At 52.1% G+C, this 23,639-nt stretch overlaps 1 protein-coding gene across 4 annotated transcripts in view; it reads right to left on the bottom strand.

Annotated features, from left to right (window-relative positions):
* Positions 1–23,639, bottom strand: part of TOM1L2 (target of myb1 like 2 membrane trafficking protein) — a 124,140-nt gene that overhangs the window by 20,541 nt on the left and 79,960 nt on the right. For all 4 annotated transcript variants that reach the window (XM_014789453.2, XM_004432989.3, XM_087440293.1 and 1 more), the window contains exons 4-7: positions 20,981–21,130; positions 12,294–12,428; positions 10,675–10,833; positions 7,730–7,846 (exon numbers count right to left, since the gene is read on the bottom strand). In XM_014789453.2, coding sequence (XP_014644939.1) covers positions 7,730–7,846; positions 10,675–10,833; positions 12,294–12,428; positions 20,981–21,130 — 561 coding nt within the window. The remainder of the gene's footprint in view (positions 1–7,729; positions 7,847–10,674; positions 10,834–12,293; positions 12,429–20,980; positions 21,131–23,639) is intronic.

A 23,639-nucleotide genomic window follows, 5' to 3' on the forward strand; every position in this document is an offset into this window, starting at 1 on the left:
GTTCCCTTACACGTGCGTGCGCATACACACCTCTCTTTCACTGCTGAAGGGCAATGAGTGTCCTAGGCTTATCAGAACAAGGTAGGGACACTTTGACAGACCTGCCCATCACAGAGTGAATAGATCATGGCCAGCCAGACACCAGGCCTGGACACTGCTTCTGTTGTCCCTCCTGGTTCTGCCTGTGGGGGCTCCTTCCCCAAGAGTGAGGGCAGCTGAGGAAAGAAGCCTGGTCCATGTGGGTCAGCCTAGAATCACCACAGTACAGGTGTATTTTTCAAGACAGAAGGTACCTAGATTTAGGCAGCTGGGTAGAGAATAGTCCGGTGTTCACCTTAAGAAAAAAAGCTTCATTTGGAGATTCTCTGGCTTGCTGGGCTGTCTATCTGGCTATGGAAACATTGCCCTTTGTTTTGGTTCTACCCTGTTGCTAGCCCTCTGCACAGCCAGAATGGTGCTGTCAGTGTCTCTTGGTCAACGGGGACAGTAAGCCCAGTGTCTGGACCTTCTAGTTTTGTTATGAACAGATCCGCACTCTTGTTTTTCCTAAGACTCACATTTTAGGTTTGGAGAAGGCAGGATTATCCCTGGAAATACGGTGCTTCTAGCAAGTCACCGGATACTCACAATCCCTCTCTCCCTCCCCCTGACCTGGTGCTGCAAGTGCCAGCTGCACCCAGGCCAGATCAGCCTAGGCAGGTGGTAACACTCCCGTCAGCAGCAGAGACGCAGGGCAGGGGGAGCTCAGAGCCAGGCTGGGGCTGGAGGGGAAGCATGGGGATCTTGACTCTAAAGTGCTCTGAACCCTTGGTCCACCCAAACCACAAGCTCCCCATCACTGCCCTGGCTCAGTGATCCACATCAGCTTAGCCTTCTTCCCAGCACTCTCCACTCAGAGAAGGGGGAATTCCTGTTCATCTGGAATCTAATTTTCCCTCTCTAGGACTCATCCCAGCCCCAATGACCCAGCAGTAAGCATTTATAACCATAGAGACAAGTGTTAAAATTAATAACAAGAGATGACTACCAAAAATTAATTGCAGAGGACACTAATGTCCAGAGAAGAGTGAAACACCACAAAACACCCACTGTCTACCATTATGAATGGTTCATGTCCCCAGGCCAGCCAGGAGAGCAGCACTCGAGAGCCAGCCTGGGCCTCGGGGCCTGTCAGGGTCTCCATTTGTGATGGATTGGCACATGATAACTGCCGTGGGTGCCAAAAGACACTCACAGGTCAAATCCAGTCACCCAAGGACGATTACAGACACAGGAAAGCCAACAGCACAGCGGAAACCCTAATTACAGAAATAAAGTACGCTCATGAGTGACGCTAAAATGAAGCCAGGCTCTCAACATTATACATAAATAAATAAATAAATGCCTGAACTTATGAAAGAAGCAATCACATTAGACCGTGTGAAGCATCCTGACAGCTAGGACTGAAGTGAACAATGTAAATAATCACAGAATCTATAATATCGTTAGACTGCAGGGAGCATCTACTTAGGGCTCACAAGAGAGCATCGATTCCGGTTAACTTTAAAAGACTAGCCCCCTGCTAACAACAGAAAAGACATGTGGCCAATACTTGGGCAAGTCTTGCCCAGCACTTTGGAGGAAATGCTGGAGACCCGGCCAGAGAGCTGGGGACGGAAGAGCAGGAAAGCTGGGGCCAGGCGACAGAGGAAAGAGGACCAGTGCCCGCCTGTCAGCTGTCTGCCACGAACCTTTCCTGGGCCACCATGCGTGTCCCTCCCCTCCCTGGGTGCGCACATGCCCGGTGCAGATGAGACCAGCACTAGAGGTGTCTGCAAAAAATCTCTGATAAGCAATGCAAAGCCTGGAGCCCTACGTTGGGGAGGGAAAAGGGAAGAGGTCAGTCACTTTCCATCCACACTGCAGGCCAATTCCAAGACGCAGGCCCCACAAGCCAGGGGTCTGTAGCAGCACGTCATGGGAAACAAGTCCAAGGCCACCCAGCCCTGCAGAAGCTTGTGGCATCACGTTCTAGAGCCCACAGGCCTTCTCCAAACACACTTCAGACTTCTTAGAATTGCAGAAGGCCTCAGGCACTAGCCCGCACTGCTCGAGGCCCCTGAGGAGTCGGCCCTCTGCCTGCAATGTTCCTCTCCTCCTTATTCATCAAATTCCTACTCATCCTTCAAGTCCCCAGGAAATTCCCCCACTCCAACACTTAATCACAAAAATTTTCAAATGCAGAGCAAAGCTGAAAGAATTTTATAGTGGACACCATATACCCAACGCCTAGATTCCACCATTAACATTTTACGGTGCCAGTATTACCACACGTCTACCCAGTTACCCATCTTCCTAACCACCCAGAATGTTTTCTGAGGACCTCCCCACCCATCCCTCCTCAAGACTCCCACAGCACTCTGGACACACCTCTACTCAGCGCTGCCGCCCCATGTCAGCAGAGCTTCTCCAGCAGAGCCTCTGGCTTGTACTTACCTCCAGCAAGCGAAGATCAGCCCCTACCTCCACCCTAAACAGCAGAAGCCCAGGGACAAAGAGCAGGCCACAAGGATGGTCCACCAAAGACAAACGAGAACCAAACCAGATCCCTCAGAAGACTGCAGGGAACATCTCAGAAACATGACTCCAAACACCCAAAGCACCAGAACCACCAAATGGAAGAGGGCAGGGCTGGATTCAGTCTCCCCCACAGAGCCCAGTCCCTCCTGGATGCTGGGGACCAAATGGCAGGCAGCAAGGAGCCATGCCTGGATCAGCTCTCCAGGCCTCCAGCACTCCTGGGCCTGTTTCTCCCTGGGTAAAACAAAGGGGTTGGAGAAGTGATGAAGCTCTGGAGAGGGCCACTGGGGCACCTCCACTGCATGGAGTTCGGGGCTCCCCACCCTACGGCACTCAGGGCTGCTCTGCTTGTACCTACTTTAAACATTGCGATTCTCTGTAGAATTCTACTTGTGGAGAAAAGGGTTTTATTACTTTACAGAAATGTTTGGAAAGTGCTAGACGATTTCTGAGACCTCTGCTAGCTCTGATCTTATGACCTCGGCTTGGAGGAAGAACGAGACCCAAGGGCACAGAATGCAGTAGTCTCATGGACTGTAAGCCCAGAAACATCTGCTTTGGCCTAGCATTCGCTGCCTCGCTCCCCACTGCCTTCAGCTGGGGTGGTAGGCGAGACAGCCCCCAACCCCACAGGCAGAGCCTCGCATGCTCTGATCCCAGAGAAGCACGCAGGGGCCTTCCAAAGAGCTTCTCCTAAACATAGGCCCACCTAGCCTGGCCTGGGGCTTCTGAATCAGGGATCTCCAGGGGTCTCTACAGAGAGCAAGTTTTACCATTTCCTTGCTCAACCTTTTAAGCTACTGTCTTAAAAAAAAATTAAACAGGAAAAAAAAAAAGGCAAAGAGATTGAAGCGGAGAGGAGGACCAGAACATTAAGGTTTCTGCCACCACAAATGCCAGCCAGCCATCCACATGGCCTCCCGGGGCGGCGGGCATCCACAGCCAGACCATGGCAGGTGTAGCCTCCCTCCACCTCCAAAACACCCAGACAGAGCGATTCTCCTCCGGTCCTAAGACATTGAGAGCCTACGGTTTGCCCAGGTCGTCCCTCCCACTGTGCAGCAGTAGGACAGGAGTTTCCTAACCGCTGAAGATTTCAGTTTGGCCTCCTTCTCTGTCTGCTTCTCAACAGAGGGGAGAACAGCTGGTCACTGCTCTTTGTGCAGAAGCCCTCCATCCATCAGAACATCCTATTAAAATATCCTCTCTTTTCTGTCTAATTAATCCCAATGCCTTTATCTTTTCTTCAAGGGATATTCTCATCCCCACCTCACAAAACAATCTTTTAATCATCTTTATGGGTTTCCTCTGAACCCTCTCCAAGTTCTAAGGAGCATGGAATAAAGTTCTGAAGATCTGCCTTCTATAGCTGCAAAGGAGAGGGGAGGGAGAAGAAATTCTTTGTTGAAGAGAAAGGGGGAATAATGAAGCTAAACCTGTAGAATAAACTAGATTTCTCTAGAGAAAATGGTCCTGGCCATCCTGTTTTTTATGAAATAAGATGCAAGAAGCAAGAAGGGATATACCATCTGTTACTTGAAGAAACAACATGGAGGAGGGCTTCTTTTATTATCTGATGGGTCGCCATGTAGGAATGCCTATTTTTGGCATTGTTGGATTAATTAAAAGTTATTATTAATTAAAGACAAAGCTTGAGAGGCTAATTTGGGAGAGACAGAGGGCACCAGATGACAGCATCAGGATCTTTAAAGAATCCAAAAAGTTGGACTCACAGGCTGCAGCTGAGGGCATGAACTTTAGCAGACACAGATAAGAGTCTCAAATTTTAGGCCTGGACCCAAGTGCCCACACACAGGATGGGGAACATATGGCTTAACAGCCACATGAAAAAGAGATGGAGGGTTTTTAGTTGATGAATGTGTGCCTTCTGTGGAGAACTGCCTTGGTCATCCACTAGGTGGGTTGCCAACAGCCATATCTGTACCACATAGAGATCAGGCCACAGGAGGGGCTTATGGCAGTCTTCAAATATTTAAGGACCTACCAAGTGAGAGAGGAATTGGTCTTGTTCTGCTGTTAAAGAAGACAGACCAGGGCAGCAGTTCTTGGGAGACAGACTTGAGCACGATGTGTGGAAGGGGGTGCTGATAATAATCACAAAAGCTCCGGCTTGGGGACAACTTGCCTGTGCCTGGCACTGTGCTAGCACTTTAACAGATTTCCTGTCCTTCCAAGGCGACAAGGATCACTCCAGGCTCCGACGGGTAGGTGACTTGCCTAGCATCAGCCAGCAGTTGAACGTGGACGTGAACCCAGTGATTTCTAAGCCCTTGCTCCTGCCCTGCTGCGCTGCTTCTCAAAGTCTAACTAAAACGTGTCTTTGGAAATGGAAGTGCTTCCACGGGCTGACACGAACAGCCTGTCATTGAGGATGTTAAGGAAAATGAGGCAGGTACCACCAGGAAAGCAGCTGTCAAGGGAATCTGAACGCAGGTGTGGAGCTGGACTTAGTCGCCTGGAGGTCTCTCCTAACTCAGAGAGCGAAGGGTTCCACACGGTGGCCGAGAGGCGCTGCTGTGTTTCCTCTGGGCATCCCGCCTCACTTTCTGCGGGGGCTCCAGCTAAGCTGACAGCACAGCATGGTGGAGGGGCCTCAGCCTCCCTCAACCACAAGTCATTCACCCACGAGTCCTCAGGCAGACAGCTCTCTCCACCAAGCTTCCCCGCTGCTCTGCCGGGCTGTGGCACGGCTATACCTGATGGTGCTTTGCGACGCGCCGGAAGCAGTCAGGACATAACCTGCCCATGATTACGGTCGGCCACACCAGTGCATCCCGGGGCTGACCCCTTCAATTTCCTCTCTTCCCATTTCCTCTACCTCCCACCCAGCAATTTACACTCAAGTGGGGAGCAGCTTCTGTTGGCATGAGCATTTGGGTTGGCGACAAGTGTGTTTATTTCCATGGCCCTGGCCAGCACTGTGAGCTGGACTGCTTCCACCCTGGGCAATCTGGTGCCCTTCAGCTCTACTGAGGGGTCCTCAGGGCACATTCTGATACCTTCACTTTCCAAGCAGACTGTGGCATTTTCCCACGTGGAAGGCTTGCCGTTCAGTGTGGCCCCGACCCTGGGAGACCCTGCCTGGCTGGCTTCTGACCGCCAGGGGAAGAGGCGGAGGAGAGACATCAGGAGTGACTGAGGAGCAAGGCCAGCAGCCAGGAGAGCCACGTCTGTTCACACAGAGCTGCCGACTCCTGAATCTCCCGTGCTGAAAGGACGACCTCACACTGGCACCCAGAACCCTTCCTGCTTTGTTTGGTTTATGGGACAGCAGTGAGAGCTGGTAGGCTCGGAGCCGGAGCACAACAGAGGGAAGGAGAACGTCATGGGAAGCAACCTATTTTTGAAAACTGAGCTGACTCCAGGTGATTAGGTTCTGTTTGTCTTGGCTGACGGGCTTGTTCTAAAACACACACACAGACACACACACACAGACTCTCTCTCTCTCTCTCTCTCTGCTCTGGCTGTCTGGAAACATGCTGGCTTTGTTCAGCCTACCCCCTGCTGCCAGGGGCTCAGCTCTGTCCACTGCAAACCCGCCAGCAGGAATTCTGATGCTGACACAGCAAAAAGCTGTCTCAGGAGGCCCTCTCAGTTTCTGGACTGATTTCAGATTTCTGTGCCTCGGGTAATGCCTTGAAGAATCCCCCTCCTTCCCCTCAGACTAGGAATGGAGGCCAATGATGCATTAGTGGGACGCTGGGTCCCATGGAGTGTGGCGTGTGGACAGCTGGACCTGCTGAACTGAGGCACGCCTGGTCTGCTGCAGGTGTCAGGAGTGAGGTCTGGGAACTAGAGAGGGGCCACTCAGGGTTCCTTGCTCGGGCTGGCTGAAGGTGCTTATCTCGGCTTCAAGAGCAGTCTGATGTCATGGTTTCACGGAGATGAGCTGTTTTCCTGTCTGTCTTCTGTACTAGGCTGTGAGCTCCTCCAGAGCAGGGACCACAGCCCATGCATCTCTGTGCCCCTAGGGCTTTGCTCTGTGTTAGGCCCGGGGTGTGCCTCCATCCACCCTCACCCCCAGGAGCTGATGGCTTCGGAGGATGAAGGGGGCACAACAAGCAGCAGTCTGGGACCACGCGCAGCCCCTCAGGCTGTGCACACTCCTGAGGGACAGGGCAATTCGAGCCGAGCCTTCACAGGCTGCAAGTCTGTGCCAACCACAGGGTGGGAGGCATGGCACTTAGAGGGCCGAGACTGGCGACTCTGGGTGTCAGACGAGAACAGCAGCAGCAGGCACGCCGTGAGGCACTTAAACCAGTTCGCCAAGCCGGTCTGGCTCCTGACCTGTTCACTCAATCTTGCCTCCTGCTGAAAAGACCTGGCACTTGTAGTTTACAGCATTCTTTCTCCACCCCTCCAGAAGGTCACTGCTTCTGAGGGCAGTGCCACTGCCACTTTCTACAGATCCCAGAGTCGGGTGTGGTGGAGATCTGGTCACTAGCTCCGGACCTGGCCGGCCTGTGAAACAGGCCTGAGGCAGGATCTCTGACTCCAGTCTGAGTGAGGTCCCGTGGGCCAGCCCTGCTCCCAGACCCTCTTCTGCTGTGCTCCCAGACCTACAGGGTGTCCAGAGGCAGAGAGGCCAGGTAGCAACAGACCGTTAGGAACTATAATGTGAGCCAGCCTCAGCCTGGGACTCCTCCGTGTCTGGGAAAAGAAAAGCAGCTTCAGCTGCATCTCAGGCTCAGCACGTCTGGGGTGAGGGGTGACTATAAGGGCTCCTAGGTGCGGGAAAGGCTGAAGGTCCTGTCGCAAATGTTCAACACATGATGTTGAGGGAGCAAAGTGATACACAAAATCATATGTATACCATCTCAACTACATTTGAAATAAAAATAAACATAGTAAAAAGTCTGAAAGAAAATACATCAAAACATTGACAGTGGTTATTTGTGGATGCTAGGATTAAGGAAAATTATTATTTTCTTTGTTGTACTTCATTTTTCTTTTGATGGGCAGGTATTCTGCAGTTGGCATTTTATAATCAGGAACAAAACGTTTTTAAGGAAAATAAAAAAGAGAGAGCCTGGTGTCGGCCTCTGACCATTCCTGGGAAGCGTGAGGCTGAGTGTGGGCTTACGTGGACTCAGTCCCTCCCTCACTGCATCCCCAGGCCCAGAGCTTCCCTAAGATGAGGTCCCCTCACCTGCAGCAACTCCAGATCTGATGAGTCCTCCTGCCCAGGGACCATTTCTGTTAACATCTCGGACATGACTTTCGTGTTTCCTCGAACGACGTCTAGTTCACTCCGCAGCCTGGCAATCTGTTCAGGCGGGAGGAAGGAAAGCAGGAAGGAGAGGTCAGTCAACTTGTACATGGCTGGTGACAGTCCCATTCACTGTATACCTAGGTCACATTTCTGAATGAGTACAGCAGAAGCAGCCTCTCGTCTCACTCCAGTCTGTGTGTGAAGGTGATGGCAGCTCTGAGAGAACTGAATGGGGGATTGAGGCCACCCCAGAAGGCCCTGGTTACCAAGTTTGTCATCGGAGACCCTGCCCCTGACACTGAGGCAGTGCTGTGCCGGGAAGGAGCGCTGGGTCCACAGGGGACTGAGCTGGTGTGCAGTCGGCTCTCCCTTCACAGGACCTTGAGTAGGGAATTAATCTCTCAGGCCTCCTTTCTGCTCTTTCAAGTGCAAGCGGTGGCGTGCGTGATCGCCAAGGTCCCTTCAGGACTGGGATCCTCGTTGAAGAACCTAACAGTTATAGACTCTGGCCCCTAGGAGTTTATAATCTAAATACTGTGGTCCTCTGAGAGGCTGGCCATCGTTAACTGCACTCTTCTGATGTGGCAAGAGCGAGGGAGAGGGACCAAGAGAAGACTACAGGGGAGACCCTCTACCCACCCAGCTCCCACCAAGGAATAACACGACCCCCTAAAAGCCATCAATCTACCCATCCAACAGAGCTCCCCAAAGCCTGGACCCAAGCAAAGGCCTGGGCCATCTCTCCTGCAGCAGGGACACCATAAGAGATGGACCGTAACCTCTCTGAGCCTCAGTTTCCTCAGCTATGGAAAGGTGACAATAATGCCCACACTTCACAGGACTGCCGTGAATAACTGACGTGAAAACGCCCCTACACTCCTGGCACACACATACACCCAACACTAAGTCCTTTTCTTGCTAGAACATCCAGAGAGCTGGATTTTGCTATCATTCCTAATTGCATTTTGACCAGCTCAAGCGACACCTCCTCTCCTCAGTGAAGCCTTTTCTCACTACACCTGCATCTCCCTGAGATGAACTGAGCACTCCCACCTCCTCCTACAGGCCCGTCCTGCGTCGAGCCCCTGGGGACAGGAACTCTGCTGGGTTGAGGTGTGTACTCTCAGTACAGGAACAGGGACAGGCGGCCTCAATAAATGTTTACCGGATGGACAGATGGATGAATGGTCAACCAGGATGATGGGCCAGGTCCTGAGAGGCTCTTCTCCTCCAGCTCTGCTTGTTGGATGGCCCATAAGGCCTCCTCCCAAGTCTTGGCTGAGAAGAAGTTTCTGGCCACAGAGGCCCAGGAATGCCACAGAAAAACCACATGGGCTCTGAAGCCCTGGGGTCCCCCAGGCCAGGATGGGTTCCTGCCTGTCTCTGCTTCCATTTTCCCCAACGGGCAATATTTGTGCCCTCTCATCCAGTCCAGACCCTCCTCTCAACTGTTCTGGCTGCAGGGAGGGCTCCTCCTGAGCTCCCACACACTGACGGTGAGGCAGTGGAGGGTCTCAGTGGCTGTCCAACTTTAAACACATCTGCCTTCCCTCTGAGCAGAAGGAAGCACAGTTCTGCCCATGGAAGCAGAACCTGGAGTCAGAGACCTTCTTCCTCAGGACTCCCCTTTTGAGGGCAGGTCCTGGCCACTGTGGGTAACAGGAAGGGCAGAGTTCAGTGCCCTGAGGCCCACAATTAACGTAAACCCTGCGTTTCAGCTGTGGGTTTTGACTTGCTCCCCTCAGCAGTGCACACAGCTCTTGGGCGATTATCACGAGGCCCTCTTCCAGCTGCCCATCAAGCCAATGACTGCCCCGCGGGGTAAGAGGGAAGGAGGGCTGCTCCATTCTACCGACAGAAGACTGAGGTCAAATGACCTGGCCGGAGCCTCACAGTAAGTAGCAGAGCGGGAACTCAAGTCCAGGCCCGTCTGACTTCCAGTTCACCTCCTCCTACTCACGCCATGCTCCCTCCTCAGAGCAGCAGAGAGCTGAAATGCGCATGGCCATCACAACACTTCTGTTAACCACACATAATCACCTGACCCCTCTGTTTAAATGAGGGTCTGTAATAACGACACTGTCACAAATATTAACTAAGGATTTAAAAAATATAAACATTGGACAGATTTTTTTTCAAGTCTGACCAATTCTTAAATTTTAAGTAATGGAAATTCTATAGATTCACCTAAAGACCGGTCTCCACAACTCATCTAAAAAATCCAGTGTGGGGTTAAAACAGCATTAACTCCTCAGGAAATAACCAGGGAAGGCTGGCAGTGTTTGAAATAAAGAGAAAGGCAGGAAGAGTGCTTCCTGCAGGCCTCCCTGTCCTAGGGATCGGGTCACTGGCCTCCAGCGGCTGACACTTCTTACGGGACAAATCTAAAGCTCTCAGCACGACACACAAGGTCATTCACAACTCAACTCTGTTCCTATGCTTTTGGCCCATCTTCTGCCACAGGTTCCTCCCCTCCTGGACCCTGCACCTGCACCTATCCTCCAAACCGTCCACCTGCTGTTCCCTAGAGCGACATGCTCCTCTGAGCCTCTGAACCAGGCCTCGCCTGACAAGGCCCTGCTCCAGCTTTGAGGCCCTCAGCAGTGTCAACTCCCCGGGCTGCCTTCCAGGCACTGCTCAACGCTGGGCTCACAGAGCACGTAGGGCCTGCTCCTATTACAGCATGACCACACTGTGACTGTCTTTGCACCTGTCTCCCCCACTCGACCTTGAGTCCTCAGGAGAGGGGCTGGGCCCTTCCATCTGTGTGCTGCTGATGCCTCGCACAGCACCTGGTCTGGGAAGGCCTGTGTATGTGTCTCCCGGAAGCGTGAATGCGGACGGTCGGCTGGCTTGCCTATGGCCCAGAAGTATGCAAGTACCTGTTCTGAATTGGCCGTGATGGGCCCAGTCACACTCAGAGCCGGGGCCTGCAGGGCAGAGTACGGAGCAGGAGGAGGCGAGGAATAGGAACCGGCACTTGTCCTCTGCTGCGACTGGGACCTGGGCATGGTCACGGCTGGATCCACTTCAGGGACGCTCTGGCATGGCAACAACAAAGTCCTGTGTTGACTGGGCTGCCTGTGTGGCTGGGCCTGGCACCTACCCCCCCCAGGACGGTACTTCCCACCACAGCTGCCTGTAGAGAGGGGGCCCGGCTCTACTGCTGATCTGTGAAGCTCGCAGAACTCCTCTACCCGCTCTGTACCCAGTCTCTCCCTCGCACGGGGCTACCAGCGGCTCCTCCTTCCACTTACCTCACAGACAACCAAAGCAGTTCAGAAAGGCAGCACCAAGAGTGCTCTGTGAGAGCTCTGGTCATGGTTCCCACTAGTAGGACCACTTTGGGATTGGATCCGAGTGGAGGGGGCCTGCTATTAAGTTTTGCCAATCATGAATCCTTATTTGGTAGCAGAAGATTACATTTCGGCCTATTAAAAGTAGACTAATATAAATAATAATTATGTAATTTATTGAATGTTCTTTGAAATTACAGGAACAACAACACTGTTCTGTGTCATTATTAGAAGAATAAAACAGGTTTTGTTTACTCCACAAAGCATAGTAAGAGGTTTGGAGAGATCATAACGAGAATAATGCTTTGGAAAGAACAATTCCTTGTGCTTTCTCTTTGGGCATCTCAGATAACCTCTTAAACGTTAACTGCATCATTCACGCAGGAGACCTGTACAGCCAGGCTGGACTTCCCACCCATTTCAGAGATGGGCAGATGGAAGCCAGCAAAGCGCAGTGTGCTGGGATGAGGTGCCTCTCCCAGAACCTGGAGCTTCCTGGCTCTCCCCTAGGCCAGGGGCTGACACCCAGCCAGTAGAGGCACTAGCTTCCCTGCGAGAGGATGAATGGCATCGCCTGCATGCTTTTAATTCTGAAGCACAGAGCTGCCCCACATTGTAAGAGCTTCAGCGGGAGGCCCCTAGATGGGCCTTCCCTGGGCTTTGAATCTCAAGGCTGATGGAATTCGAGGGTATCTGGATTGATGCGGAACGCTCATAGCTCAAAATAAATTTTAGATCCATTTGACTTGTACAGTTGAAAAAACTGAAAGCTGCTCTTTGTCCCACGATCAGTGATGTTGTCAGCCCCTTGGCATTGCCAACACTGAGGTGCTCTGGTGCTGTCAAAGGGAGATGCTGGCATCCCCATACCAGATTCCTAGGGCCTCTGAAAAGCAGGTGCTAATGACCCTCATAGGATGGCTCGGGCCAAGCAGCCGTTTCCATGAAAGTGTCTGCACTGATCCCTCTATTATATTCTTCTACAGTCAGTACGAAAACTGGGGGGAGACACTACTGCCTCTTAATCACCAGTCAACCAGCTGTCTCACTCCTGCAGTCCCCTTGTTATTAAAAAGAAATGCCCTCCAGCTTTAAGAAAGCGTGATGACAAGCTGAATAATTCAAATGGAGCAGCAGAAGGGTGGTGGCAGTGGCTTGCCCATTCTGCAATAGGTCTTTCTAGAAAATGCCAGCTGGAAGCTTACCCGCTGTGGTGTGTGTATGGGAGACAGAGCGTCCAAGTCTGCCATGGGAAACTCGACCCCCTTCCTCTTCAGCTCCTCATATATGTGCACAACTCCAGTGAGGTCAGGACTGCTTCGGAAGGCGTCCGCCCACGCCTAGAAGGATAACAGGTCTGTTAGGGACGTTTCTCACCAAAGGCTGTCACCGAGCCTGAAAATCCAAAGCAGCCCAGGTTCTCTCTCAGAGGCCAATGCTCTCCTACACGTGAATGCAAATCGCACCAGCCAAACCTACTCTGTTCCTCTCCTCCTGCCAGCGCTGCCACGATGCAGCTGGCACAATCTTGGTTCTCAATGGTGCTACTGAGCATGAACAAAAACACAAAACTTAATTCAGCATGTAGTATTTCCTTGGAGAAGAGACAGAGAAATAACACCTAAGCACTGTGGCGCATCCTAAAATGCAGATATTTCCCTAATCACAAGGAAATCAATTCCTGGTGATGTTTAGCTGAAGGGCATGAAGAGGCTGCCTCGTTGAGGTGCCTGCAGGATGCCATCGGGACAGGAGCACTGCGGTCGGCGCACGTGTTCATCCCCGCACTCTGCTCTGCAGAGCTCTCATCAGTGGAGGCAGGCACCATAGGCAAACTGAGCAGAAAGGAAAGGAGAAATTGATGTGTGACAAGACATAAAGGCTAACTCCAGGTTTCCTCAGTAGATCAGAGAATGCTAAGGCTGAGACTGCCTAGCCCAGCCCTTCGTCGAGATGATAGGCGAGATGACTAAGGCTCAGGGGCGAGAGAGAGCCCCGTGCCACTCACAATGTCAACCTATACATGCCCACATGAAAAATCCAGTGGAGAGCACGACCACTAGGTTCCCTTAAATGAAAACAACATAGAGAGAAAGAACAAATAATTGAATAGGTTGCCACTTATCATTGATTAATGAAACTTTTAAAAATTAAAAAATTCTGTTCTTTGGAAGAATATATTTACAAAAAGAAGCATATCCAAAGGGCTCCCCCAAAACGGGGTCTAGCTCTTCGGGAGCCTTCCCTCACCATAGGCATACCCCAAGGAGGAGGCAGAGCCTCTGGCGCCCACGGTTCTGTTGCCAATTCTGTTGTTGCCACAAGCATTTAATTGCCTCCCTGGCTCCAGCAACGCGTTCCAACCAATCCTGAGGCAGCCACAGAAACTCTCTCTCTAACCAACAGACCCATTTGAAGTTAAAAGGTCACTCCAGAAAGCCTTGCTAATTATGACTGATGCATCTCACTCCGAACATCACTGTCAGCCTGGCTTCCTCCATCTACATATTTAATTTGCATACTCAGGGATTTAAGGCCCTGCATCAGGACAGCCCCTCTTGGCCGCCGCTTCCTTCTGGATTCTGAGTAGGACTGAAGGCGCCTGCCTTCAGGACTGAAGGCCTGTATGGAACGCCAGTTGGAGAGCAGAACCACCAGAGGCCTGGCCCCTGGGGAGTGCCCCAGAGCCCCTCCTCCACCGGCTGCTTCGGCTGCCGCTTCCAGATTCAAACGCCAGTCACAAGCTGACTCCTGTGACTCTAGCTTCAAAATGTGTAATCATTTTAGTTTGGGGTCTAAACTTTAGAGTCTGAGACCAGTTTCACAGCCTGTTGTGGGAAGCTGGGGAGAAAAAAGCAAGACAGCTCCTCCTGGTGCCGCTTCAGGCCTCTATTTCTATGGGAGGACAAAGCTCCAGGGGACCCTTTGTAATTTACCTTGCTCTCCATCCCAGCCAAATTTGAGATAAGAAGAACGAAGATTAAAGAACCATCACTCTTCTCTCCAGTCAGTGGATACTCCTTGGGGCATCTGCCCAAACAGTGAGTCAACAGGGCCCCCTTCTACAGCACCGAGAAGGGAGGGCGAAACACGCATCCCAAGTTGGCCCAATCAGATTCTCCTCCTCCCAGAAGCGTGGCCCTGGGCCCGGGGAGGGCTGTGCTGCTGTCTTTGGGGAGGCGAAACTGTCCTCTATAGATAGGGGCCCTGGGAGGCAACCATGTGCCAGCCTAGGACCAGAGAGCAGACATAGCCTATGCCCTTGGAAAGGTGCAGCTGGTGTGCTGAGAGGTGCAGACATACAGGAGAGGATTTGGAGGGCTTTCCTGATCCCTTTTGTCCCTTCCCCAGACCCAGCCACACCCCAGGGTTCTGGGGAGCCCTGCCTTGTCATGACAAACTCTCCTCTTTGCCTAGGCAAGCCGGAGTTGGCATCTGTTATTTGCAACCAAGCAGTCTTAGCTAATCCACACCCCTCCCATCTGCCGCTATTTCAGCCTCTGTATGGGATCCCTGTGCAGTTTAGGTGAGGTGGCTCCTAACAAAGCATATATTCATGGCAGCACTCTCTAACGAACAAGATTCTGATGCCAACAGGGAGACCGGGAGAGAGGCACGTTTAAAGGAATAGTCATACGTGGAAATGCAGAAGTGAGAGAAATCCAGAGATGCTGTGTGCCTCTAGCATCCTCCTGGGATAATGCCCAAATACCTGTGCTCCTGTCTTCTTCCCCACGAGGTCATACCTTTGAAGGCACACACTGAGTTTTGCCCTTACAAAGAGAAGGCAGTCAGTCAGCATTTGTCAAGTTAGATTGAATTCAGTGCTCACGGTTACGAAGCATCCTTATTGTCCTACTTCAGAGAACAGAGGAAGATGGCCACTTAGGCTGTCAACAGACTGAGGTGACAGTGATAAAGCAGGAGCCCCTCCAGACAGCTGACCCAGCTGAGAATGGAGAATCCACTCTAGGGGAGACGTGGCAAGCCTCAGAAGGTCTGGTTTGCTCTGGGTTCCCAATCTGAAGCCAGGGAACTGCAGAGGTGGTGCTGACAGGCTGCCCTATCAGAAAGCAGACCCCCTCTGAGAGGTCCCTGTCACAGGTGGTGGCTGCTTAAGACTGAGCGGCCACCTCCCTGCTCTTTCTGTAATTCTCCCTTTTCCTGCCTGTGCCTATAGAGTTAGGGGGTTGAAAGACCCAGAGGAAGGTCTAGTGAGGAGAAAAAAAACAGAGAGAAAAATTCTTGTTTTTATCTCCTTCATTCCTTTGGATTATACACCAAACCCCAGACTAAAACCTTATACAAACATGAACCATATCTTATGCATTTCTGTAGCTCTCAAGTTTTGACAAAGTTTTAAATCATCAAATTTCAGATCAATAAAAGATTGTTGATTGCTAATATAGGTTCTGTTCTTTGGACAAAAGGAGGCTTCTGTCATGTTTTGCTTATCCCCTTGGACCAGACTTCCTGTTCCCAGTGACAGGGTCCCCGAGGAGCTGCCCATCCACACAGAATCTGGCCAAAGGCTTAGCCACCAGGTCTCTGAGACCTTCCAAGAACACAACACCTTGGCCCCTCCTGCCCCACCCACACCCCAATCAGCTCACTTTCCTCACTGGAAAGAAAAACCTTCAGTGGAAAGAGAGTATTTTTAGACTGTACTGCTGAGGCACAGGGGATGGGGGGTGAGGGTGTGTGAAGAGAGCTAGGAGGGAGGCAGGAGAGGCATGATCATGACGTGGTTACTGTACCAGAATGATATCACTTCTGTTCCTAAAACAATTTCGAGGGAAAGGCTGAGGGATGGTGTAGAGTGGGAGTACCTTTCTTGTCTTCTCAACAAACGAGACTTAACATGAGGAAACAGAAAGGAACACAGCCAAAACGTTAGCCAAGGGACCATATGAAAACTCACAGGCTAAAGCTAAAAGTTGCTGGCAGTTCCAAGGCTGGGAGTGAGAGGGTTGCCAAGCTGCTCATGAGGTTGCTCTGCTGGCAACATCTCTCCTCCTATGCTACCAGGGAGACTGTCCCACTCCAAAAAGGCAAACACCTGTGGTGGGGTAAGCCCCTAGCCCTCACGCCTGAGTCGGGTAAAGGCTTCCAGAACAGGACTGCCACAGAGCTCCCACACTGGGCTCACCTGGGGGAAATGGAGGGTGGTCTCCTTGGGCACTCTGAAGGGCAAGGCCTCTGGGGTACACAAGCCCGAGGGGCATCTTTTTTTGGGGGCTGGGGGAGATGGCGTGGTTATGGATGGCTAGACAGCAGCCAGAGGACACTGGTGCCTCAATGAGAGGAGGGACGGAGTGCGGGAAAGATGGAGTGCTGGAGAGAAAGGAAGGACGGGCACCTACTGATTCTCTTCACAGTTGACCCAGAGGGCTGTTGCTGGCAAACATGGCAACCGAAATGCAAATCCTAGGCTGTGGCTAATCCTAGGCTGACGATGCCTGTGATCAGCATCCTAGGAAGGGACTCAGAACAGACACTGGGCTGGGGGCCCCAGGGAACATGGAAGGACAAGCTCTATCACCCATTTCCCCACTGGGACAGGGAGATCTTAGAAAATCTGCTTTGGAGACCGACCCCTTCCCTGTCCCCAACATGGCTGCAGTCCTGCATCCATCCTCAGGGAGCAACCAAAGGGTCAATGGGCTCAGGCCGGAGGCTGGTGATCAGAGCCACAGGTTCCACCTCTGCCAGGAGCCCCAACCATGCTTCGTGGGCGGGTGGGGGGGTGGCACTTGTCTGTGCAGCCCCTTCGCCTTAAAAGCTCTTCAAGTGCCAATACATTCAGAATTCAGGGCTGCCCCTCGAATATTCCAAAGCTGGCCCAAGTCCTCCTTGGCTAGGTCCTGGCCCTCTATCATCCACAAACCTCGGTCTCCCTGTTAAATTGCCAGCTCCTGGCAGGCAGGGCCAGGACTGACCCAGCTCCACTTCCCGGCAGCCGGGTTCTGGAGAGCACCAAGAAACATCCTGATAACGAGGATGGTGAAGAAGAATCCCTCACGGTTCTGGCACCCACACATTTAGCCGAACCTCTTTTCAGTCTGGCAGTATTTATATGATACTGCTGCCTACTCACAGGCTGGCAAGAGAGCCAGTGATCTGTCACCTCCACCCCCACTCTTGTCTCATAGCGGGAGCAGCACTTGCTCTCCCAGGGGGAATTATCAGACTCTCTGGGGCCTTATGCAGTTTTTAAAAGTATACTCAACACGTAAATAAAATCATCTTCTTTCTCAAAGGAGTTAAAAAAAGGTTGACAGGATGCAATACCTCGACATACTCATCAGCTGGGCTACAATGAAGAAGATGGAAAATACCACACGCTGGTGAGGATGTGAAGCAGCTAAAACTCTCGCACGCTGGTGGAAGAGAACACCCAAGACTACTAAACCGGAGTGTGCGCATTCCCCAACACCCAGTAAATTCTCTCCTGGGCATTAGGTTGAACCATATGAAATTGCTCATATTCAACCATTTTTGACCAACAAACACGGCAGTTTCACATATTCAACTTAATAAAAACAAACACGTGTGCTCACCAAAAGACATGAGCTAGATCCTCACAGCCGCATTTTTCATAATGGCCCAGAACTGGAAACACCAAGTGCCCATCCACAGTGGAGCTGTAAATAAACCATGCCACATCCACCCAGGAGGACCGGCACAGCCATATGAGCGATGGTAACAGAAGACCTATGGTCACAGCAGATGAGGGGAGGCCTGCAGACACGGCGGGGCCAGACACACAGACACGACAGAGCCCTGCCACATCCTAAGGCCATGCAGTCAAAGTTCAAGATCAGGAAAAACGCATCTAGGCTGTGGGAAGTCAGGCGGGTGGTCATCCCAGGGGGGTAGGGCTTTTTGGGTGCTGGTCACATTCTGCTTCACAACATAAGGGCTGGTTACATGGGTGTGTTCAGTTTGTAAAAACTTATCAAGTTGTATACGCTTTTTTTATGTGTGATTCCTGTATATATATTATGATTCAATAAAAAGTAAAAAAAACGCCGAGGATCCTGTTTATGCTTTGGTTCACTCCATTACAGAAGCCAAGCCATCCGCCAGCTCTGAATGCTGCCTGCTTTTCTCCATGTTGGGTGGCCATGACCAAAGGTGCAAGTTCTTCAGGAAAGCTTCAAAACCTGGAGAGGAAAAACTCTCCCCAGTTAAGTCTTCAAGCCCACCTGGAAGCATCCTTACCGAAAGCTCCTTGCGTTTACCCAGCTGGATCAGGGGGACTGTGTCCAGCATATCCTGGCCAGACAGGAGCCTGAGAAGCCCTCAAGGCCCCATCCCGCTCCGGCCTGGGTGGGTGGGCGCACATGCTGCTGCCAGGCCGGCAGGGGGAGTCCTCGGAACACAGGTGCAGGCCACTGTGCTGCTGTGGGCTGATCTCAGACCCCATTTTACAGATAAAGAGGGAGAATCCAGAGAAGTTAAAACACCAGCCTCGAGGTTATACAGCAGTGCTGAGAAGAGGTGGTGACTCGATGGGAAAGCTTCAGAGGTCAAGGCCAGGGTGCACTGGCTGGTATACTTCCTGGGGAGAGCCAGGGGCACAGCCAGTGCAGAAGGCTCTCCTTGACCTCAGCAGGGGTCCCCACATAGTCAGCAGGGGCAGCGCAGATCATGACCCTTGCCACAGCTGTGCTTGCCAGGGGGCCGCCAACCAACCCCTGGACCTGGCTGAGGGTGAGGGAAGCTCTCACCACAGGAAGTGCTCCTTCCAGGAGACCCCACCTGTGGCCACACATAAGGGGTTCAGGGCTGGGGTGCTCCACCTTTTGTGAGAAAAAGCCGCTACTCTTTTTCTTGACATCAATTACTGGGGGTGTTGAGGCAGGGGAGCGTACTGGGGAATGAGGGGGTTGTGGGGGGTGGAGGTGGGGATGGGGAGGGCAGAGGGTGAGGTAGTGTGTTTGTGTGTGTGAGAGAGAGACAGACAGGCAGATGAGAGAAAAAGACATGCCGGGCGGATAGAGTGAAGGGACAGGGACAACCTAAGGAAGCACGGGAGGGGCTCTGCTGTCACCCACACTCCTCCCCTTTCTCAGAGCTTTGCGAACCACATTCACCCATTCTTCAAGAAAAACAACAACTTCCTGAACACCTGCTCTACCCAGTCAACCGCTCTAGACCGGAGGATGTAATGTCCCTAGCTCTCAGGGAACTCAGAGTGAGGCAGATGATAGAAAAGTCAGCACAAAAGTACTTGAAGACCATTAAAGGAGGGTGATGGGAGCGAGGTGCGTGCTGGAAACGGGGTGGTGGGGAGGCCTCTGAGGGCTGTCTGAATGAGGGAGAGGAGTCAACTACCCCAAGAGCTGGGGAGGACTTTCAGGCAGAGGGCACAGGAAAAAAGGACAGAGCCAACAGACTCCTTGGCTCGGGTCCCTCTCCTCTCCAACCTCAGGTGCCACCATTACCTCGAGAGCCCCCATGCCCACCCCCGATCACACTGCCCCCTGCCTTCTCAGCCCCATTCCCACCCCCTGGGTTGGTCTCCTCTCGCCTCTTGGCTCCTGCAGGCCTTTATCTTTCCTCTACCACAGCATTATTCGCCCCACGTTGGATGTGCTTGTTGACTTACATGCCTTCCACCCCGTCTCCAGGGTCCTCTGTCTAAAATCCAGATCTGACTTTGCACACCAGCTCAAAGAGGTTCAATGCCCCCCAACTGCCTACAGGACAAAGCACAAACTCCTCAGCATATACGGCCCACAAGCCCTTGGCCATCCTTCTGGCCTCATCTCCTGCCTCCCTCCCTGCCACAAGCCTGGCCCCAGACATTCCTCAGTATACTCTGGTCATTTCCAAGATGGCTCACCCACATGGTTGTTGGCAGGAGGCCTGAGTTTCTCACCATGTGGACATCTTGAGTGTCCTCATGACATGGCAGCTGGTTTTCCATAGAACAAGTGATCCAAAAGAGAGTATGGAAGAAGCTGTGGCACCTTTTATGACTAACTCTCAGAAGTCACACACCACCTTTTCTGCCATACTCTATTTGTTAGAAGAGAGTCACCAAGTCCAGCCTGAAGAGCAGGGGAATTAGACTGCAGCTCTTAAAGAGAAGCGGATGCTTTAAAACCATGACACGGCTCCTCCAGCTCCAGCTGAGCCTTCAGATGAGGCAGTCCTGGCCAACATCCCGACCGCAACCTCATGACAGCTCCCGAGGCAGGATCACCCATCTAAGCTATTCCTGAATTCTGGACCCACAGAAACTACAAGAAAATAAACATCTGTTGTTTTAAGCTGCTAAGTTTTGAGGTAATTTGTTACAGAGAAATTAATAATGAATACATCCCAAACACGTCAATTGCTCTCTTTGATGTGTCTGGGCCTTTGCACATGTTATTCTCTTTGCCTGCAATGCTTCTCACACTTGGACCTTTCCACAAAGCTCCTCATCATCCTTCAGGATCCAACAGAAATGTTGTCTCCTCAGTGAATCAATCCTTAACACCATCTCCCCCTATCCTGCCCCACCTGCCCTCCAACTCGCCAGCCCTGAACAGGGCTCTAATATGGCCCGTCCTACTCCACATTGTCCCTGATGGCTCAGAGACCTGTCAAGGACCCCCACTTGCCCTTGTGGGCAGCAGAGGGCCAGGCTCTCAGAAAAGTGCAATGAAGGCTCTGTCCACTGGCTGTAGAGCCACCACTTAGGGTTTCATTACAGTGGGATGAGTGTAAAAAAATAAGTACTTTGCAAGAAATATTTAAACCCAGAAGCCTCCATTCTTTCCTCTGAATGATGGGAAAGCAGAAGGACTCACTGATAAGGACTCACTGATAAGGACTCACTGATAAGAGGCTCCATCATACTCTGTCCCAACAAACTGGACAAGGGGAACCGACCCACCTGGATCAGAGCGAGCACTTTGTCCTGTACAATGGTGGGAGGGTTGTTCTTAGGAGAGATGATTTTGACCAGAACACTGTCGATGAAATCTCGGTTGGCCACGAGAACGTGGAAGCGGTGGCCACAGTTCTTCACACATGTCTCTAGCACCTGATGTTGGGGAGAGGAAAGAGAGGTCACCACGTGGGAGCTAGAGGAGCCGCCAGGAACTGAGGAGGGCAGCTGAATTTCCACCACCCGTCTCCTTCTCCCAGATCGTCCTTCTGACCGTCTCCTCCACAATCAAATGGAGATGGCACAGGCATACCCACATGCTAATTCAGTCATTCCTTGAGGATGATGGCAGCACCTTGCTGACTAAAGTCTCCTGTTCTCTGCATAATAATCAGGCAATTAGTTGGTAACTGAGGCACCAGTTTTGCATGAGAAGAATGCTGGTGTTTTAATGGGATCAAAGCGACTGACTGGTCCCTGAAAAATCAGCATTTTAACTCCTCTCTCTGGGCTTCTGGGTGTGAGGCATTAGCCAACAAAGGTTCTGTCATAAGAGAAGGCTGCTGTGACAGCCTGACTTGCCTAGTGAGTTATTGGACCTTGTATGTGGGGAAGCAAACACACACACACCTTGCACACCCCACACAACCCTGCTTCTGCAGCTAAAATTGGCAATGACAAAGGATTTTCTACCCTTAATAAATGGTTTGTGGGCCTCAGCTGCCAGTTGGCTTTAAGGTCCACGTTTGCTTCAAACCCTGCCCGCTCCTCCCATGTCTGGAGAAATGAGTTACACAGGCCTTAGCCCCTCAGAAAAGCACGGTGTATGGCTCTGGCCGCTGGCCAACGTGGGCCTGAATTTCAGCTCCATCACTTTCTCCCTGAATGGCCCAGGACAAGTCTGTCTGAGCCCTAGCTTCCTCATCCGTAAAGTGGGCACATGAGTGTCCCCTTGCAGGACTGTAGTAAGGATGAGAGAGTGTGTGTGTGAAACACCTAACACAGTGCCCTGCATGGGAGAGGAGTTAGTCAATGAGGGTTATGACGATATATATTCATAAGGCTGCTGCACACACTTGAGTAAAGGGACAGCTTCTCAGTCCCCACAGGACAGGGGAGAGGCCCCGTAGAATTCCGAAGTACCAACTGGGGGGTCTCTCCAGCCTGGAACACAGCTTTCTGAGCTTCTCAGCTCTCTGTAAACCAACTCATACCTTCAGGTATGACCTGGCCCTTCCCACACCAGCAGCCCCCAGTGCCACAGTCGACTACTGGGGCATGCCTCCTTGGAAGGATGTCACCAGCAACAGGGGACAGCTCTCACTGTGGGGGTTATCCTCATCTGCCCAACCTAACCTGACCACTGATTGCCTGACGCAGCCGTTCCACAGGGCTGGCTGTTCACACAGTGAGGCCTTACCTCCATAAAGCAAGGCCATAAAGAAAGGTCCAAACGCAGACAATATGCCAGACACTGTGAGGGACTCGTTCACATTCTATATAATTTCATGTAATTCTCACAACTAATCAACTCTCTTTAAGTTACTATCCCATTCGTTTTTTTAGAGTTAGGCTTAGGAAGGTGAAGAAACTGGTCGAGGTACAAACTGCTGGTCAGTGCCAGAAGCAGGACGGCAGCTCCAATCAGCCCTCTCGGGAGCCCCCGTCTCCTCACCCACAACGAGGCCACGGGGCCATCCCTCCCTCATAACTCTCTTCCACGACTAGCCGAGAGTCTCTTGGGTGACAGGCAATGTGTGCTGAGTTTCTTGTTCCCTCATTTGGTCCTTGAAATAACCCAGTAAGGTGGGCATTATCCCATTTTAGAGATGAGGAAGCTGAGGCTTGGAGGTGCCAGCAACTTGACTGAGGAGGCCAGAGCTGGGACTGGCCCCGAGCCTGGCAGCCCTGCAGCCAGTCACACTGTTCCCATGTTCCCACTGCTGCTGCCCCGTGGGAGACCCCGCGTTCCGCTCAGCTTGCCGAGGAGCACTCCACAGCTCAGCATCCGCGGGCCGCTGAGGTGTTCCTCAGCCCGGGGGCATTCTCTTAGCCTCTGCTTGTGCTTGATTGTGGGTGAGCATGAGGTAGCCAGCATTCTCTCTCACAGTGACTGGCGGGGGCTGCAGAGATGACCCAGTGGGATTCTTCCTGTCCTCAAGGAACTCACAGTCGCCCTTATTCCTAGGATCCTCTAAAAGCCTCCTCTTAACTCCTAATGGCCTCTATGCAGGCTGCTGTGGCTGAGGCAGGTGGCAGGAAGAACGGTTTATTTTGTAAGGAGCAGGTGGGAAAGGAAAGGGCAGGAGGCTGGGGAGGAAAGCACGCATGGCGGGAGAGAACACGGAAAAAGAAGAGCAGGAGGCCGGCCCGGTGGTGCAAGCAGTTAAGTGCGTGCTCCGCTGGGGCAGCCCGGGGTTCGCCGGTTCGGATCCCGGGCGCGCACCGAAGCACCGCTTGTTAAGCCATGCTGTGGTGGCGTCCCATATAAAGTGGAGGAAGATGGGCATGGATGTTAGCTCAGGGCCAATCTTCCTCAGCAAAAAGAGGAGGATTGGCAGATGTTAGCTCAGGGCTGGTCTTCCTCACAAATAAATAAATAAAAGAAGAGCAGAAAGGGGCCGGCCCCGTGGCTTAGCGGTTAAGTGTGTGTGCTCCGCTGCTG

Source organism: Ceratotherium simum, chromosome 16 (genome assembly GCF_057802395.1).
Source record: "Ceratotherium simum simum isolate JZ-2026a chromosome 16, ASM5780239v1, whole genome shotgun sequence".
NCBI lineage: Eukaryota > Metazoa > Chordata > Mammalia > Perissodactyla > Rhinocerotidae > Ceratotherium > Ceratotherium simum.